The 20,545-nt window shown below is 44.8% G+C and overlaps 1 protein-coding gene across 7 annotated transcripts in view; it reads right to left on the bottom strand.

Annotated features, from left to right (window-relative positions):
- MYH10 (myosin heavy chain 10) overlaps window positions 1-20,545 on the bottom strand; it is a 179,626-nt gene that overhangs the window by 35,436 nt on the left and 123,645 nt on the right. For all 7 annotated transcript variants that reach the window (XM_074342224.1, XM_074342223.1, XM_074342225.1 and 4 more), the window contains 5 exons: window positions 15,969-16,087; window positions 15,198-15,350; window positions 12,437-12,610; window positions 8,405-8,578; window positions 8,058-8,172 (listed from right to left, as the gene is read on the bottom strand). In XM_074342224.1, the coding sequence (XP_074198325.1) occupies window positions 8,058-8,172; window positions 8,405-8,578; window positions 12,437-12,610; window positions 15,198-15,350; window positions 15,969-16,087 (735 nt within the window). The remainder of the gene's footprint in view (window positions 1-8,057; window positions 8,173-8,404; window positions 8,579-12,436; window positions 12,611-15,197; window positions 15,351-15,968; window positions 16,088-20,545) is intronic.

Below are 20,545 nucleotides of genomic sequence, written 5' to 3'. Positions count from 1 at the left end.
GCTGAACAGACCTGCCATCTCATATTCATAGTTTATTAGAAAAAAAATGCAACTGTAATCACCTGTCCCCTAAAACTGCCATTGACAGTATCACTTGAGGAGTGATGCTGTCCAGCACCAGGGTGCTCAACTGGCCCTTCTTCAGGCAGACAGTCTCAGGAGACAAGAGGAATACATGAGATTTTCGTGTTCTTTACATCTGTGCATCGGCCAAAGTCCTAGCACTATTCAATTTAACTTGAAATATTTAAGCCAGCTCTTCAGAAACTCACTCTAGTTAATGTAGCTGGAAACCAAAAAAGAGGGGAGAACCCTATCTTAAGAGGCAATGATTAGGGACCACATCACTGCCTCCTATCCTACAGAAGCCCCCAGGCCCTGGCGGGGTGCCAGGTTCTCAATGCTCACTTAAACACATTAAGACGCTTCTACTCTAAGGTATACTAAAACACTACTAACAGTTAAGAGCGATTCAGAAACAAGTATTTAATGGCTATGAATTCCCAGAGGCAGTGTTAACAGGGAATAGATCTCCCTAATACCCCTATTACATAGTAATCGATTAACAATTGTTCCATAACTGGGTTGTAAAACCAATCTGTTAATTGTTCTAGAGTATTCGGAAAGTTTTAGGAAAACTCCAAGAAGTCCCAAGGTTGGCAGGGACCATGCAATTTAAGGAGAAAGCAGTCTTTCTGCTCCCAAGCACCAGTGTTAAGCTGACCTCGAATTTGCCCCCTTTACCTCCCTCTCCTGTACCTGACCCCCCACAAGAGTCACCACCGTCTGGGCAGACGGAAGCCCACTGTGCCCCACAGCGGCTCCCCACTTCTGCTCCTCCCTCCTCCGCCTGCAGGTCCCGTGAAAGTAACTCACGCCCAGTGTGACCGCCTGTCAGCTTGGCCTTGGGGCACCATGAATAAAAGAGGACCTGCCTTAAATAATGGCCAAGGAAATAAACATCTGTTGATTTCCCTGCTTTTCATAATCACAACAGCAGCAGCAACAAGGGCGCAACAGCAGTGACGGCAGCAGTAGAGCCAGTCGCCCCGGCAAGTTTGAGGCCAGGCAGCACGTCCTTGGGCGCTTCCTGCACCGGGTCAGGCTCCAGCTGCCTTGTCTGCTACTCGTAGTAACTGAGAACTCAGTGTCACCGTCCCCACCTGACCTGGGAACTCGAGGTGCCATACTTGGAAGCTGCTTCTCCGTGAGCTCCCAACTCTTGTTAAGACTCCAGACAGAGTTATGAACAAGGACCTACTGTAGAGCACGGAGAACTGTATTCAGTTTCTCGTAATCAGCTACAATGGAAAAGAACCTGAAAATACATGTGTGTGTATATGTACGTATATGTGTAACTGAATCGCTTTACCGTACGCTTGAAACTAACACTGTAAATCAACTTCGCTTCAATAAAAAATAAAATTAAAAAAAATATGGAGGAGAATATGCTAAAACAACATAAAAAACCTTCATCCACTGAAAATGATGACAATCTAACTACACACAGAAACCATGTCAGACCTGAACCAGAGCCAAAAGAGCACGAGAAAGAGATTATGACCAATGGACGTGATCTGTATGAGGCTAAGTGGTTACCCTCAGTTATCGTTATGCTACCCAGTTCTAATGACTTACTGAAGGGAAAAAAAACTGGTTCGAAGGCTTTAAGGTTAGAACATCACCGCTCCTGCTACGACAAGGGGCAGGTGAGGGCCCAGCGGCCGTTAGAAGACTAAGAGACCCCAGAGCTCGCGGCAAGCGAGGCGGCGCCCCACAGCCCCGACAGCCCTTCCTTGCTGGTTCGCAGCCCCAGTTAGTCGCTGCTACCGTGTGTCGGTGCTGCTTCCACGAGAGGCTGAAAGGGGTGCACGGCTTTCTCTATCAGTAATTTAAACTCACTCCTGCACTTCTCACACTGTCTCTGCTGCTCGGCCTTCCCGCCCTGCCAGCTGCCATCCAGCTCTCGTGGGGGTTCTGGAACCTACTACCCAGGGAAGAAGACGGCAAGTGTAAACTAGCGTTCGTGCAAGTTATACCCCCCTGTCCCTCCAACACAGTGCAGATGGGGACCAAAGCCACAGCCAGCCAGCCGCCCCATCGCCACTGACCCTTTCAGTCTAAAAACCTCGCCTATGACTTTGAGGTTAGGAAACCTCTTTGCTTGTTCACTGCGCTTACATCCTCCGTTATTAGTTTATCCCAGAATTCTAGACTTCCGAAATCTGTGTGAAAGAAAATAGTCCTTTGGTTTGTGGCAGAAACGTGTATGCCCTCTTTACCCTGCCTCTGGGAACTCTGTCCCTCCCTCTTCTGCACGTGTCCTTTGATGGTTTTGGAAACCTGTTTACCCTCGTCCCCCTTTATCCTCAAAAGCCTGCATGTTCTCCCGAATACTGTCTACCTAACATCACGGCTGTCCCGAGCAGCACAGCACAGGGCCCGCAGCAGCTGTGCGCCGTCTCGCCTAGAGATGCCCGCTGCCTGGGCGCGTCAGAGGCAGTCAGAGCCCTGAAGAAGCTCATCCATTCGGCATCTTCTGAGAAGTGGAAAATACTAAAGCCCCCATTTTCATTTAAAACCCACTACCCCTCTCTGGGGTCTGAATCCATAAGCATGTTGAGGAGAAGAGCATTTCTGCTGCAGAAATACTATCCACAACTCTAAAGGCCATACTGAGCCCTGGTGGAGGGAGGGCCCTCCTGGGAGAAGCCAAGATGGAGACCTGGGGACTTGGTTCAGCCGAGTAACTCGACCAGAGGCCACGGCACCGAGAGAGACAGACAGGCACGTTTCCAGTGCTGAGGTGAGAACACGGGAGGGACGAGCGGGCTCCTGCTGCATCCCGCAGGTCCGGACAAGCACCTGGTCCACAGACTCCAAAGATCACGGTCCCCCAGGAAAGGCCATCTGTGCCGTGGCGGCAGGGCTGGGGAGGCCGCGCATCTGAAAACCGGGTGCAGGACAAGCACCCACCTCCGCAGTGATTTCCTGTGTGCCCACTTTGTGCCGGGAGCGGAGGGAGCAGCAGTGAGCAACAAGAGCTCCCAGACTGGAAGTCTCATAAAAGATGAGAAATCCAAGAGTTACAGGAATTGAATTAAAGAGGGCACTCTACTTTGGGAGGACGTGCAGAAGATCAAGCACTAACCTAACAAAGCTCAAGTCCCAGGCAGACTGTGAGCTTCAAACCTCCTAGCACTTTCTCTCCCCAACTTTCCCATCTTTGCCCCCCAAGGCCAAAGATGACTGACTGTGAAGATTTCTCCTGTGGAATATTCATTCCAGCTTACGGAATAATCTTTGGCATAATCTGTCCCTCCCCGGCCCTGGCTGACAATCTCTTTCTTTCACACGATGTGAGTTAAAATTGCTATCAGGAATCTTGGATTAAAATGGGCATGTTCTCTTACCGTATTTAAAAAAAATTTTTAGATGAATTTGGATGTCAGCATTATGTTCCAAACATCATTAAGGAAATTTTATAAGATGAATTTGACTTGGTCTTTGAATTTTACTACCTGACAATTTCACTCAGCACCGGGAGGCTGAGTGGCCCTCATTTACATTAGGCTTCTGGAGGGCCTCTTCGCTGTGGTCAGGCTGCGTTCTATCTATCTAATTTATTTTTAAATGAAGGTACAGCTGGTTTACACGTTAGGCTATATTTTAAATAAGGCTAAGGAGTCAAACCATAAGGCCCAAATGTTTGAAGCTCAATTTCAGGTTCAAAATACAGACTCTAACACTCTGCTCTTAGTCTCAACTTGCACATATCAAGCTTTGCATCTAGTTTCACTGTTTTCATTTCAAAAGAAAAAGCCAAGGAGCCAGATATGCACATAAATTCCAAATAAAAGGTATAATGATGAGACCAACATGTGAGATTTATGTAATTATTTGTCCACGAAATGTTAATGACTTGAAAAAAGAAAAAAACTACTTTTTGGAATTCCTTAGGTTGAAAATTTAAAGGTAACTCAGAGACAAGCAGATCAGTTCCTAACAATTTCCTTGGAGGACTGTGTATCAAACGGCACTGCTGGAAAAGGTAGTGATGGACCCTTCACTGTGCAGTGCTGAACGAGCCACGCATAAGAGGAAGCGATGTGTAGGCAGTAGCGACTGAATTGTTTATGCAAACAGTTGCCTTGAAGAATAATAAAAACTGAGCATGAAATGAAGGTTCATGCAGGTCTATGAGCAAAACAAAAACAGAAACCCAGACACCAGCCCCGCCGCCCAGTCTGCCCTGCCCTCCCCGGCCACCCTGCCAGCCCCCCGCAAGTTCTTCCTCTGGGCTTAACACCCTTGTGTGTGGAAGATCTACAGGCTTTATACATTCACCTGGTGGCTCATGAAGACCAGAAACACTGTCATAGAAAGAAGCTCTCTGAATATTCTGAATCTCTAAAGCAGAGAAACAGCAAAAACAGGAGGACAGAAGAGCAAATATACAAACACTTCAGTTAGTGTGAAAGACATTCGACATCACAAGTAAACTTTGCAATCGGGCTATAAAGGTAGCTAGTCCAAGGCAGATCCCATGCAAATGTTACTGTTTAGAGAATTTGCACATTTGGACAAAGTTCTTCATGAAATAAATTTAAGCTGAATCGTTCCCAACTCCAGGTGTGAGCATTACATCACAGCAAAGTTAAACAGTTACCCCCATGTAAATGCAGGATGGAACTTAAGAGTCATAATAAGGGACTCTTTGCATTGCCTTTTGTAAAATTATCTTGCAATCAGCAAATCAGGTCAAGGCTGCAGCAGGTTAGAGCAGCAGGCTAGAGCACTCTGATAAATGTAAATAATATTAGTGGCTTTTACTGACAAAAATTCACACTGCTGTGTAATTCTACTTCCAATCCGATTTTAAAAATATAATTTACTTCAAATACAAATTACAAACAGGTTAACTACCATTAAGGAAAATAAAATTCAAGTTCTATTGTTGCAATATGTTAAAGTAACTTCAAATCACAAGTAAGATGATACTTATCAATCATAGTGTTACTCATGAAAATATCCTAGAGGCACATTTAGGTTCTTTCCTCTATATTAGCCCCAAGAAGTGGCAAGAAATAGTGTGCAGCTAGTACAGAGATACCAAACATCTTTTAGCAAGAAGTAGGGCACTATGAATCTCTAGGGCAGGGCTGCCACCAATAAATCTTGTTTCTCCTGGTTTGGCCTTGAGAAACTCTAACACCAAGTTTATTTAAACACAAATGTTTTATAGTCAAGGTATTGCACCTTCACGGGCAAACTATATTCATACATCATGTATCCAGACATCCAGTCAACCTGTCATTTTCTGCTTCTGCATTTATATGGCTGTCAAAAGAGAAAAATAATGACGTGTCTTTCCCCAGGGGTTTTCCAGAGCTACTTTCTTTTCCTAGAGAAAAAGCTCCCCTTCTCCCAAGACATCTCCACGTCCAGAGTCAGCATGATAAACTCTCCACCCTAGGACTCTCTTCAAACTTCTGTGCCTGCCACTGACTTCACACATGGGACACACGGTCCTTGAAACTGGGCAAGTGTAGCCCTGCGGCCCTGCAGGCCTCTCCCCTGAAGGTGAGTCACCTGAGATCCTGTCACTCAGGTTCAGCTAAGTAACTGTCCCCTAAACTGATGGAGGCTACCAGCAGCATCGTCAGGAGAGCAAACACGCAGGGTTACCCTAGAATGGACGCTGGTGGCACGGCCGAATCACATTTGGGGTAAGATTTCTCTTAGCCTGTTTTGACAAAAGTGGGCAAATGTGTTCCCAAAGCCACCCATCTTTAGAAAGGCCAGGGCCACAGCCAGGCGGTGCCAATGGTGCAGCCTGTGGGGTCCAAGCCTGGACCAAGGCGGGGTGAACGGGGGCCCAGGGCAGGGCGGAAGGAACTTCCTGGGCCGCACGTGTCTCCTCTCAGAGTTTCTGCAACAAGCAAGTGACTTCTCTGTATCAACATGATGAAAAGCGCCAGAAGGCAGGTGAGGACTCTCCGGACACGGCACCTGCGCCTGCAATCCGGAACGTGCGTCCTCCCTGCAGCCCCCACTCCCCCCTCTCCCACCAAACCTCCTGCTCCTGAAACTTCTGACCCGCTGCCGCCACAGGCCCTCCTGCACCGGGATGGTGAGGCGTGGAGTTAAAGGAGAAGATAGGGAGGAGGGAGCTGAGGTGGAGGCTTGCTCGGTCCTATCCCTGCATCTGTGAGGGTCCCGAGTTTTCAACCAGATCAAAGCTCTGGGGGGACCGCGGTCCCCAACCCCCTTCACTGAGGACAACCGTGCCGGTCGGTGTGTGCCCAGGTGTGCCGCATTCCATGAAGGGGGCAGGTACTCAACAGCTGTTCCCCACCATATTGTTCTTGGTTGAGAAATTAAAAAATAAGAGTCAAGGGTGGTTCACAAGGTCAGAACCGGTCAGAACCAGTCAGAACCAGGGCAGCAGCCCAGGACCTATTCTCATTCCCCAAATACCTGCTTCTCTCCTCGTTCAGAATGAAGAGAGAAAGTCTGAGACGCGAACAGTAAACTGCCAGTGTCCTCTGCTCCTTTTCTCCTCGGGTTTCCTTCCAAACCCACTGCTCTTGACCTCAGCCGTCTCACTCTAAGCTCCCTGCTCTGGGGTCCTTCACCCCAATCCATCCAACAAACCACTTGCCTTCCTCAAGTTCACACTGTGCTCTGACCTTGGCCCCCAAACCTACTGATGCCACTGAGTCACGAAAGTCCAATCCACTGAGACTGGCAGTCAGGGCCCTCCGTGGTCACACACCTTGTCACCAGCCTCCCTTCCTGCTCACGCTCCCTTCCGGCCGCAGCCCTGCCCTAGAGCCCCAGTGGGTCACTTGTCCTGAGCTGTGAGTTTTTCCACTTCTGCACTGTGGTCATTCATTCTCTTCTCCCACGCCAGCGTCACATCCCCAAATGCCACTCACCCCTAGATGAGTTAGCTCATGGGATGAACACTGGGGTCCTGTTCTCTCCTCCGTCCTCATGCAGCCCCCTAGACTGACCAAGTCATCGCAAGTGACAGTGAGCAAGCGGCAGCCAGGTGAAGACTTTCATCCAAAGGCACAATGATTAAAAGCTTCTGTGTTACTTGCTGGAAACCTAACCTTTCCCTCTGATCCCTCCTTCTGCACAGTCTCATGCACACAGTCTCCTCCCAGGACACACGTATGCACACGTGCACTGCGCCCACCCCCACGTTGGAGCCAGGGTATGTGATCTTGACCAGACTGTCTCTGACATGGTCATCACCCCCAACTCACTTTCTCTGTGGTCATTCTTCTATCTCCTTTTGCCCAGATGCCCTGAGCCCTCTTATCTGCGCTCTGTGTTTCCTTCCCTCCACCTCTGAGTAGGAGACAGCTCCTTAATAAGAAGGGCTTGAGATGCCACAGAAGGAGAAGTGAGCCAGGTTACTGACCAGGCCTGACCTGGGGCCAAGCAAAGCGATGGGCACAACCAGGATGAACTCTTCAGTGCGAGCTAAGCTCTAGAAGATGCTGGTCCCACTGAGCGTAAACACACACACATGTTCTGTCCTTCTGGCACCAGCAAAACCTCTCGTCTGATAAAAATCTCCAAAATCTTCACCTGAGGTTCATGCAAACAAAGAACTATGAAGACTGATGGAAACGAAAACAACCAGCTGGGGTGTGTGTGTGTTTGTGTGTGTGTGTCTGGGAGAGGATGCAGCTCAACTGACCTGTACGCAACACAAAAAAACACACAAGTCTTCTCTGGTTCTGAATCCCAGTGCCCAGATTACAACTGAATTGGGACCAGGGTGGCCTGAGGCCAATGTGTTCATGGTTCTGGGACTAGCATGTTCCCACACTACCCACAGCATCTGACCAGGAAGGCAGATGTCTTGTTACCCGAGTATTCTTAAAGTGGGTAAATTCCGATACGATGGCAGCCCTGCTCTAGGGAAAATAAGGAGTTTTAAAGTAAAAAATATACACACATCCACACGTGAAAGAACCATTATATAAGCCTCAACTGGAAAAGACTCCGGCCACGCTTGACCACAAACGCATTCTCACCATCCTTCCAGAGCTCCGCCACAAATCTGTCCGAGGACTGGTGCAGGAGGGTGGCCACGTTGTCGTTCAGAGGGTCCATGTTCTTCATCAGCCACTCGTCTGCCTTGTAGTCCACCTGGACCGGACCACGGCCGAACGTGGCGAGACAGAAAAAACAAAACCGAGAAACATTTTCAGCCTTAACCAAAAACGTTCATATAACAATCCGAAAAGCGGGTTGTCTCGACAGCAACTACAGGTGTTTATCAGCATGTTACATGTTACATCATCATGTACATGTTACAACCTTCATCCAATGCAGCAGAATTTCACACACAGTACTTTTAACGGAGTTACTTAACTCTTACCTTTCCTGCGTAATGTATAATGCAAAAATCGGCTTTGTCTTTCAGCTGACGAGGTTTCTGAAACTTGGAGTGGGACCCTTGCTCTTGAACTAGTTTTTCAACAAAGGTTTTATCGGTGGCTTTAGGGAACCAGCACTCTTCATCCAAAAGGGCCAGCACGCCAGGAGGGTTAGCCTGGTAACAGAGGCAGTAAGAATCGACAAGTTTCGCACATCGCTGTACATACAAGGGTGTTTTCCACTGGGTTTGGTAGTTTAACTTCCAAAACAATTAGAGCTTCATGAAGATCTATGGAAACCAAACTGCTGGGATGGAAGGTAATGCCAAACCAGAACTATAATGCCAACACAGAGACCCCAAACGGCTAAATAAGCAGTGGTAAGAAAACGGCTGCGTAACTTATCTCATGAAAAACGAATTCCAAGTAGACAGCCACCAAAAGCAGCAAGTAAAAGACACCAGAAAGGAAATGAGAGATACAGAGACAAAACTGAATATTTATACTCAGTGACGGGCTGGATAAATTATAAAAACCTCAACTAGCCGGAATACCGCAGATATTTTATATCCTAGTCAATTTAAGTTTTTGTTTAAGTGATGATTAAATAAAATGAAGCACTTCACACTTGGTAAAGCACTTAAAGCTATTATTAAGTAGAACATATAGAAGGTGATAAAATAACTTATCGATTATACATTTGTTTTGAGGGCCTGTTCTATTTCACTCAGCTGGTTCACCAAAAAAAGACAGAGATGTAAAGACCTGGAGACAAGAAGCAGATCAGTGCCCAGGGGCTGGAAGAGGGGAACGGGAGTGACAGCCCGCGGGCAGGAAGTTTCTTTCTGGGACGATGAAGATGTTGTGGAATCACACAGTGGTCATGGCTTGAAAACTCTGGGAATATGCCAAAACTCACCGATTTATGTACTTTAAAAGGATGAATTTTTAGGGGGTGTGAATTATATCTCAAATGAAGAACATGCCCAGAGCTTGCCATTCTCTGGGCTTGAAATTCCATGGAATGACTCCATTTTTGGAGGAAAGTGAGGTCTGCAGGAAAGTTAAATGAAGTATTTGAAGGGTGATGGCCTACCTGATGGTGCTTCTGGGCCATTTATTGCCACACTGCAAACACGGCAAGTGTGCGACACAAGACTGAACGTGCCGATTCCAGGGCACGACTACGAAATCAGCTTTCTGAATAAATCTCTAGGATCAGTGCTCCTCATCTCACAAGGACTTTGTATTTACTGGGGAAGAGCTGGCTCCACACAAATACTGCTTTAAAAGTAACTGGAGGTTCTAGTTAAACAGAAATGAAACCGTGTAATCACGTGGTCAGAGGAAGGCGGTAGTAACAGACAGGAGCAGGCAGAAGAGGTGGAGAGACCCTCCCACAGGCAGCCCAGCACCCAGACCCCGACTCTGCGGCTCCTCTACCTAAAGGACCTGCGGGGCTCAGGGCTGCTCAACGGGCACCACGGTCAGAGGCCACTAGGACGAGGGAATCCTAGAGAAGCAGGGTCCAGGATGGCACTGAGCTCAGTTCACCCCACTCACCCGACAGCTCCGAGAAGTGAAGTTCTGTGTGAACAGTGAGGTAAGTGAAACATTCGTCTTCCTGCCATAATTTTTACATTTCAAATCCCCTTCAGTGACAGTATTTCTAAATTCTGAAATAGGAGCCCAAATAGTTTCATCTTTTCTAAAAGACTCAGTGACGGCATGACTCAGAAGGTTCATAATTTCGTCTCCTTTCATTTTTGCTCCTTCATCCTTCAGTGTCAAGATCTCTGTTCTGGCTTTCCCTTTTAATTGGGGATTTCGAAGAAGCTGCTCCCCTACTAATTTCTGTCCATAAAACAGAACCCTGGGACACTCTGTCACTCCCTTCACAACACCCTCATCAGGAAACCTTCGGTGACACTGCCAGCCAGCTGTGGCCTCTGCCTTCACTGAATACAGAGCATCATTTAGACCTGATACCATGTTTTGAGTCCCAGGGCCATGCTGTGTACTCCCCTCATACACCACCCCCAGGACCCCCAATCTTTGCATTTCCAAGCTGTAATTAAGGATTTAATAAATTCTTGCTGCTTTGATTTCATCCTAATTCAATAATATTTATACTTAATATTGGCAAAACAACTGAAAATGCCAAACCTTTCTGCATCACCTACTTTTGCTGTGAGCTGATCATTAAGGTTGAAATGTTTACTTTCCCCTATCATTCTTTTAGAGTAAAATCATCCTGTGAGAGTGAAGAAAAAAATGATATATATTTTGTCCCAGAGCATAAAGCAAAAGAAATGTAATTAAGTATCATTAAGAAGAAGGTAGGGGGGAGGGTATAGCTTAGTGGAGAGTGGGTGCCTAGCATGCATGAGGTCCTGGGTTCAATCCTCAGTGCCTCCATTAAATAAACAAACAAACCCCATTACCTCCCCCTAACACCCCCCCAAAAAATCTGAAAAAAAAAAAAAAAAAAAAAAAAAAGAAGAATGTATATTCTTAAGACTCACTTAAGAGTTGCAAAACCATCAGATTCAAAAACCCTCTAAAGATATTTTTAAAACGTAGGGCTGATAATTTTCCATTTGGAAGAGTTTTGGTACAATTATTGCAGACGAAGAGATTTACTTAACAACTCTTACAGTTTCTCTTCCACCTTAAATTATAAGTGCATATCCGTAGTCAACACATTCGTAAAACACAGGACTGTCAGTATCATACAGATACACATACACGAGCATCTCAAACGAGGAGCCAGACAGTCATCACTGGTACTCACAGCAAGCACCCCATGCCCTTATTTGCATCAATTCCCAAACAACTTTTCTGGGCAACAAAGCTGCAAGGGTGTGTATTCGTGTGTCTGTGTCTTGTGTGAGAGGGCACTGTTAGGTGCCACTCCCGCACGTTCAGTTTTACTTCTGAGTATTGCTCGAGGTGCACAGAAGCGCATTCGTCCCAACTACCGGTGACTGGAGAGCTCTGCTCTGAACAAGGTAAGACGCGCTCTTAACGCAAACGAAAATTATGCGAACCCCCTCGAACCCAAGTGTCTAATGTGCTACAACTACGTCTCTGATGGGGTGAGCGTCCTCTGGGCTTTTCCTCTTCCCGACTGGCCCCCAGCCCTCCGACCACAGGTAACGTCCGGCTCTGGAGACATTAGCCTCTAAACCGTTCACACGCGGACAGCACGGTGGCGAGCAGGGACTGAGCAGCAAGAAAAGAACTGCTTCAAAGCCTCGGCGTGCCTCATGGGGCAAACCTGCCGGCTGTTAGAACACACCCCACCCTCTTAACTAGCAGCAGAACTTCACGTAAAGTTACGTATCGATCCTGAATGGAGCTTTAGTTTTCCTACGTTTTTGGCAGTCAGCAAAATAAAATAAGCAAAGCTACTCTCTTGTTGAGCAAAAGCAACTGCCAGGGAGCTGAATCACCAGTACCTGGTCGAGGTCACCCGGAGCAGTTCCATTAGTCAATGAGTCATACAAAGTTCTATGTATTTCAACACAGCACCAAACCAACAGTCATCTCTGGTGCCTGCTAGGGTTGCTATAAAGATATATATCTGTCCCCCAAGCCTCTGAAACTGCAAATTAAAAAAAAAAATCTGCCAAAATCAAAGCATCTTTGCACTTACAAGGATGAGCTTTAGTTACTACCCCCTAAATGAATTTGCACGGCCTGACTTATTCTCGGTGCCCCCGTACTGCCCCCGACGTGAGCCCCACACCCTCAACACAGGCTGAGGGCTGAAGGGGATGCAGCTGCCGCCGCCACTGTGGCACCCGAGGGCACGGTCACCCACACGAGGACGGGAACAAGGCCACGAGAAAAGACAGCTCAGGAAGGGTCTGACCAGTGTGCTACTTTTCAAATGGGTATTTTGTCAGAGAGATCACTATCCTAGGAAATTCAGATTGGAAAATTATCTCAACACTGATGAGACAGGGTAATTTCCGTCTCGGTGTGCAGTGACCACAAGCGGAGAGGCAAATGATGGGGAAGGGTCTTACAGGTCTCTCGATGAGGTCGATGCAGGGCTGCAGGTCCAGCCCGAAGTCGATGAAGTTCCACTCGATGCCCTCACGCTGGTACTCCTCCTGCTCCAGGATGAACATGGTGTGGTTGAACAGCTGCTGCAGCTTCTCGTTGGTGTAGTTGATGCACAGCTGCTCGAAGGAGTTCAGCTGCAGATGGCGGAAGAGTGATGTTCCCAGCGCGCAGGGGGAGGAAGAGCAAGCAGCACAGTGAGTCACCTCGTCCTCAGAAAGCTCGTGAGAAGTTACTACTTGGGCATCAGCTACACTAGTGATTACAGTGACAGTGACAACTGAGGGGTCTGTCTCACTCACACACACCCCCCATCACAGCACTGAGAAGCTAAAATGAGACCATGTGACACACTCGGTATGCTGAATATCAACAAATAAGACAGCTTTTATTAGTGAATGGTTAATGAAGAGAAATGAATAAATAAATGAGGAAGAAAGTGAGAAAAAGAAAATCGGAGACACTGGAAGGCCAGAGGCCAAGCGAGGCCAGCCCGGCTCTGTAAGCTGAGGGCCCAGAGAGCAGGTGTGATGCTGGGTCCCCTGCAGACTGCCTGACTGTGCTCAGCCCTGCTCAGTGAGTTAATGCCCACTAAACAATCCTGCATTTTTACCGTTTACTAACATTTTTCTGCTGCCTGTGTGTTCATATGTCAAAAACATGCTTCTTGAATTTCCACAGCTTTACAACATTTTATATCTTGTCATAGCCTCTATTTCTTTTACAGAATCTTATTATCTGTACTTTATTTTTTATTATTTTTCAAGTTAGTTTTAAATTAGTCCTTCTCTGACCCTTAAAAATTATTAATAGGTTTTAAACCATCAAGACAAATTTGGGGAAGATTTGTATCTTTATGACAGAGAATTTTCTCATCCAAGAACAAGGTATGTTTTTACATTTCTTCAAGTCTCGTTTTCCACAGTACCATTGTAAAGCTGTCTTTAACATTTCTTCTTGCCCATTTCTTCTCAAATTTATTCTTAGGTATCGCACCTGTTTTTGTTGCGGTTGGAAATGGGGATCTTTTCTTTCATTATTTACATACAGAAAGGCAACAGACATGCAATTTGCACCCAGCCACCTTCATAATTTATCAAGTTATTTACAAATAAATACATATTTAATTTTTAAAAAATTTAAGCTGAAGTATAATTGATTTACAATGTTGTGTTAGTTTCAGGTGTACATCAAAGTGATTCAGAGATATATATAGACAGACAGACAGACAGATAGATACTTATTCCTTTTCAGGTTCTTTTCCATTATAGGTTATTACAAGATAATGAATATAGTTTCCTGTGCTGCACAGTAGGTCCTTGGTGTTTATCTATTTCATATATAGTAGTCTGTACCTCTTAATCACAAACTCCTAATTTATCCCTCCCCACCTCCCCTTTGGTAATCATAAGATTGTTTCCTATGTGAGTCTGTTTCTGTTTTGTAAGTAAGTTCATTTGTATTATTTTTTAAGATTCCACATATAAGTGATATATGATATTTGTCTACGTCTGACTTACTTCACTTAGTCTGATAATCTCTAGGTCCATCCATGTTGCTGCAAATGGCATTATCTCTTTTTTATGGCTGATTAACATGCCACCATATAAATATACCGCATCTTCTTTATCCATTCATCTGTCGATGGACACTTAGGTTGATTCCACGCCTTGGCTATTGTAAATAGTGCTGCTATGAACACTGGGGTGCATGTATCTTTTCAGATTAGAGTTTTCACTGTTTCCAGATATACGCCAAGGAGTGGGATTGCTGGATCGTATGATAAGCCTATTTTTAGTTTTTTAAAGAACCTCCATACTGTTTTCCATAGTGGCTGCATCAAAATACATTCCCACCAACAGTGTAGGAGGATTCCTCTTTCTCCACACCCTCTCTAGCATTTATCACACAAATCAATACATATTAAAGCAACCTCTTAACAGGCCTATCGGCAGTTTGGATAAAACTTATACCAGCAACAGTTTGGATTTTATGAGGACAGACTTATAATTTAAAGGGGTTCATTTTAAAACAAGATAGCTCAATATCCAACTGGCCAAAGGAGTACAATGATCCCAAGAACTATTTCGTCCAGTATTTGTGCCTTACTATATAATCAGTCTATCAAAGGAGAGGTAAAGATGTAAACTTTTAGGAGACCAAAATTCTATCAACGTTTTAGCAAAACCACAGCACGTGTGTGACTACAAACCTTTGATGGACTGACAGTGAGTGGAGAAATCTAGTCAGATTAATAATGAAATAAACTGAAATCCATCATCGTATCTTCAGAACAGGGATCATCATCTTTCCTCACTTCTCCATCTCACACAGCTGCTCCTGACTCCCGCCCAAAGCCACCATCATCCGGCCCCTGGGCTATGACAACCCCGTCCTCCAGGGTCTCCGTGCTCCGCCTGTGTCCCACCTCACACTCATGTCCCCAGTTATGTCTAGTCATACTGGCTTTCCAGAAGTTCCTAACATTTGACAAATTCCCTCCCATGCAGGACCACCAACCCCCCATCATTCGAGGTTCTGAGAATGCAGTGGATTTTGCCATTTACTGTGTGACTCTCTACTAGAAAGGCAGAGACTGCACCTGCTTACCGACCACTCCACTCCAGGTGCCTGGCACTGCACCTGGTACACAGTGAGCCTTCCGAAATGTTTATTAACGAAAAATAAACAGAATCAAAGAGAGCAGGAAGGAGAGGGACTTACCTCAAAAATCTCAAACCCAGCGATATCCAGGATTCCAATGAAAGACGCTCCTTGACGTTTGGTCCTGTCCAGAGCTTTATTGATCCGGTGAACAAGCCAGCGGAAGAGCCGCTCATAGGTAGCTTTTGCCAATGCTTCTACTGCAAAATCTGCCTATAATTAGACAACATCAACCTTTAATTCTGGGGACAATCTCAATAAAGCATTAGGAGCTGTTAGATGGAGTTCAATGATCTACATTGCCCCCCAAACCCAAAATAGCTGTTTACTGCTTAATCATGTCTCAATCTTGTACATCAACAGAGGGGATTAGTACAATTAAATGCAGACAGGCGATAGCCAGTGTAGGAAATGGGTGACGACACCCAGTGAAAACTCCCCTCCCCATGCCCGGGGGCTCTGTGCGGCAGGTTGGCCCGGAGTCCACCACGAAACAGGTGACTCGGACTCCCGTGTCCTTGGTGCTGTGCCCCCCCCCCCCCACAGGGACAGGGGACCAGTGCACCCTACTGCTGGGCGGGGTCCTGAGGTACACAGCTGTGCCCTCCTGATGACCCAGCTACCCGGGGAGAACCCAAGGTGATGCTTCAAATTTCCTTTTCTAAAAAAGTCACCTTTAAAAATTTTCTGAGGAAAAAATACTCAATTAGTATTAAGAAACATCGTGTAATAGAGCTTTTACTGACTTAGCTGGTTGCACGCCAGTCATAAGGTCTAGCGACCACGCTTATCATTCAGACAAGTGCGTGAAAACAGCTGGGTTAACCTTACTTGTTCCTTGGTCTGGGCTTTCTGCACGTAGTCGCGGCCGACCTTGATTCGGGGGGTGAGGATAGCCCGAGTAAACTCCATCACATTCATGCCGAGAAGATGGCAGAGCTTCTGTGCAACTGGAGAGCAAGAAGTCTCCTAAATGACAGGCTTCTCCTTACGCCCAGTCACCACACAGCCAGCAAACACATGACACACCTTCGCAATCATCAAGTTGTATTAAGAAACTAAAGAAAAGTCTTGCAGTTACACAAGTTTTAGGTCTGATGAAAACCACCTGCATCCTTTCAAGTTAATACTCATCCTTAGACTGTAAAGAGCTGATTAGCCGGCCATTACTTATTCAGGGTCATTTAATGCAAGCTACTGAGTCTTAGAACTCATGGATAAGGCACAGAGTGAGAAGAATGGTGTTTAAAATCGCTTAAATCATCACGTTACCAAGATAACATGTCATGCCCATGGAGTGATCTTCATCGTATTTTAGTAGGCAAGAAATCTAAAGGTTTGTAAAAGTAACCCCAAGAGCTGCTAATTTTGTTATGACTGATTCTCATCAGCTTTAGGCCACCGACCTCACCAGAAGTCCACTGTCTGCTGTCACCAAGGTCCAACAAGTGCACCAATTATTGATTTTTGACTCAATATTAAAGTAACAATGAAATTCTTTAAGGGTAAGAGCAGTTTGAATTCTATTAGAAGCATAACCAAGCTCTTTCTCAAAGATGCACTGCACCCTACGGCCCTGACCCAGGTGGTACCCCAGCAGGACCGACCACGGGAGGGCAGGCAGGTTGTGCCTCAGGGATCACTTCCTTTGGTTTGTGACTCTTCTCACCAGCTTTTACCAATAGCTCTACCTCAACCCACACGTCCTGCCTCCTTTTAGTTAATGCACGTATGCACGCGGGCATGTGTATCTGATGCGAAGTTGAGAAACACAAAGAAGTACAGAAAGCAAGTTACCCACACTCTTTTGTTTTGTATCATGATAGACATTTTAGCAGCTAAAAAACACACTTTAGACACAACATTGTAAAATGACTATAAATCAATAAAAAATGTTAAAAAAAAACCACACTTCATAGTGTAGTTGTATCTTGGTTGACTTCACTCTGTTGGACATTTTAAGGAGGTTCCCATTTTCTTGCCACTAAAATGTTGAGGGATACGTCTTTTTCCATGATGCATGTTCTTCTGTCTGCCTCTTACTCCCTTTCCTGAGAATCTCTATCTACTTCAGAGGACCAGGCTTAGCCAAGAAGTTCGAGCAGGAAAATGAAACCATTAATCAAAATCTAAGAAACAGAAAACTTACTGGCGATCTGGGCTGTGGCGTGTACAACTTTGGACTTACGATGTTATTATACAGATATGTGACTAAATATTTAAAGAGATATATCGGAACTTATTTATCTTATGAAGGGCTGGTTCCTTGGGTGGCTAAACGCTTACTGCAGAGCTGAAAAGTGTTGCTCAAAAGAGAATAATAAAATCAGAAACTACTGAGGCTGACTTCCTACAGGGTGTGTGTGTAGACAGGGCAGAGAGAACAGAGGAACGGGAATGGAGCAGAAGAGATGGGGCTGGGTGGGAACATAATCAATGCGGAGTACCCATTTTTCTACAGTTGTTCTAGAATCATGTGTATGTTTCATATACTCAGAAAATAAAATAAAAAGGGATGGAAGTGGAGGGGGACCCAAAATGCAACACAAAGAGATAATTGACGCTACCTGCAGTAACAGACGAGTAACACAGCCACATAAAGGCAGGGGGAGGGAAGAGTGAAATAGTATTTTGACTATAAATTCTAAAGATAAAGAACCACACACAAATACCGCACACTAATTCACAGGTTTGATTTCCAGAGAGGTATGGGTTAGCAATCCTGAAGCTATTTTCTGCGTATTTCAGGACAGAACAAATAAATAAATATACTGTAGATAATGAGAGCCAGGTTTCCTGCTGTTGGAGAAGGAGTTTCAAATAAAGAGAAGGAGATGGATAGTTAGGATGAACCCTACAGTGCTGGATGAAAACTGGAGGTATCCGTATGAACCCATGGTTTTTAATATATGTACCTAGAAACAGAAATAGGAGTGTGTGTGTCTGTACACGTTTCCCTGCTCCATTTGTGAGACCCCAGGGCCCCCGGGCACAGCCAGCACCCAGATATTGGTTTCTAAATACTATTCTTCAATATGAAAAACCTCAGAAAAATGGCCAATTCCTGGGCAGGGGCGGGGAAAATGCAAAATGAATCTGGACCATCTTTTGTGGTGCCATGTAGTAAGAAACCGTTAGACAACAACAGAGTCATGTAAAAATAACCCAGGAGCTAACCTGAAGGGGCGGCCAAATCGGCAACAAGAATAAGTAATGATATAATGGATTATAAACCCATAAAATAAGTGTGTCTAAACTGACAAATAACTGAATGAAGGAAAGTGAAAGCTCTTCCTTACAGTAGAATTTCAGGTAAAAATTACAAAAGGATGATGTAAGTAGAAAAATCACCACTTCACAAACACCACAAGCGACACCTGTTTCAGGCAAGAAACCATTAACGGACTCTAAAACTAGTACATGAAAGGAAATTCCCTTAAGGTGACTCTCCTTCCCCCAAATACTTGTTACAAAAAAGGGGAAAATGGTAATCTGATCGTGAAGACACCTGGCAGACCTGCCTTTCCAAGTGATCAATCTTAATGTCACCAATTATTAGACGGATTGACACCCTAGCCCTTCTGACATGATGAACCCAGAAGGACACAACATCACTTCCGCAATATTCTTAAACCAAAAGCGCATAACCTGAATTCAGGAGGAAACATCAGATGAACCCAAACTGAGGGACATTTTCTAAAGTAACTGGCAAGTATTCTTCAAAAGTGTCAAGCCATGCAAGATGAAGACTTGAGGAACTGTCCCAGATGAAAAGAAACTAAGGAGCCACCAAAATTAAATGCAATGTGTGATCGTGGGCCAGAAAAGGGACACAAGTGGGAGAGACAACAGTATCTCTGTAGAACAGATACACAGTCATGCGAATGTCTCGATTCTGGTCACGTGCTGTGGTTATGCAAGATGTTAATAGCTGAGGGACGAGACTGAAGGATACGTGGGAATTTTTTGTACTAGTTCTTGCAATTTTTTCTAAGTCTGAAAAAAAATTTTAATACCAATTTTTGAATACATGTTGCTCAGAAGACACTGGGAGTTCCTCTTTAGAGACTGCCTCCTAATAACCTTTAAAACCAACAGGAAAACAAGTTTACTCATAATTGCATCACATTATCTGCTTCTAAGCCTTATTACCCTCTTATTTGCTGTTTATGTTCTTCTTAAAAAAAGTCAAATTCAATCTAAAAGGTGGTATTTTGCCAATATACCTCTGAAGGCAGCTTCGAGGGGGAGTGGGTAAATGTTTCAGCATCACTGGAAATGGAACCGTTCATCCTGACTGTACCCCGTGGTCATCTAACACGTTCTTGTAGCCTCTGTTCTCCTGCAGATAGGTGATTAGATCTAACAGACTTTTTTTTGGGGGGGGGGGTTTACTTTTGTTTTTGAAGCAGCAATAATGACCCTAATTTCCCAATTCTCGATTGGTCTGTTTAAGATTACGTTTTCAGATTTTATCTAGTTTCAAACTGCTTTCTATCCAAAGCCCAGTAACTAAAATGTGCTCCTCTTTTTGATTCATTATTATGTTTGGGATAGATTTCTGTGACTAGATGCACTTTTCAGAATTTGCGGTGCTGCCGGTGCTAGGAATGAACAGCTCTTTGCTGTATTTACCTTATTCATCTCTGTGGGCGGGGATGGAAGAGGAAGGATGGGCTGTAGAGGGATAATCTAACTTCCAGTACCACAGGCTGTAAGTGTTTTTTAAAAAATGCCATTTTGGTACCAACATGTAAAAATGCCATGGAAAATTAATATATAATAAAATATTAGTAGTCTGATGTGACTTTTTAGAAACCTTTTGTGACTAACCAGTCACAAAAGACAAATACAGAATGATTCCACTCACAGGAAGTACCCAGTAGGAGTCAAATTCACACAAAGTAGAATGGTGGTTGCCAGGGGCTGGGGAGGAAGACACGGAGTTGTTCATCTTAAGAGTTCAAGTTTGCAAGATAAATTCTGGAGACTAGATTGCATGATAATGTGAATATACATTACTGACCTGTACACTTAAAAATGGTTAAAATGATCCATTGTGATGCATATTTTATCACAATTAAACATTTTAAAAATACTGGTAACTTGAAAATCTCTGGTAAGAGAAAGTAGTATTACCACCAATACTAAAGAAGTCCAAATGTATACACCCACTTCATATCCTTATTTTTTGATCCTGAGTCAAGTATCAGACTGAAATCTTTACAAATAAAGTATCTTGAACTTGCTTTGAAATAATCCAGAAAAGGCCAAGTGGGCAGAGGCACAATGAAACAGGATCATCTGACACAGGTGACGAGATCGTGGGAGCTCCTAACACTATTAAGTTTTACTGTAATTAAAAAGTACAAACTTTTACACACAGTAAAAGAGCAAATGTTAATTAA

The sequence above is a fragment of the Camelus bactrianus genome, chromosome 16, assembly GCF_048773025.1.
Source record: "Camelus bactrianus isolate YW-2024 breed Bactrian camel chromosome 16, ASM4877302v1, whole genome shotgun sequence".
In the NCBI taxonomy this organism is placed as follows: domain Eukaryota; kingdom Metazoa; phylum Chordata; class Mammalia; order Artiodactyla; family Camelidae; genus Camelus; species Camelus bactrianus.
This window is presented reverse-complemented; position numbering and strand designations above follow the sequence as displayed.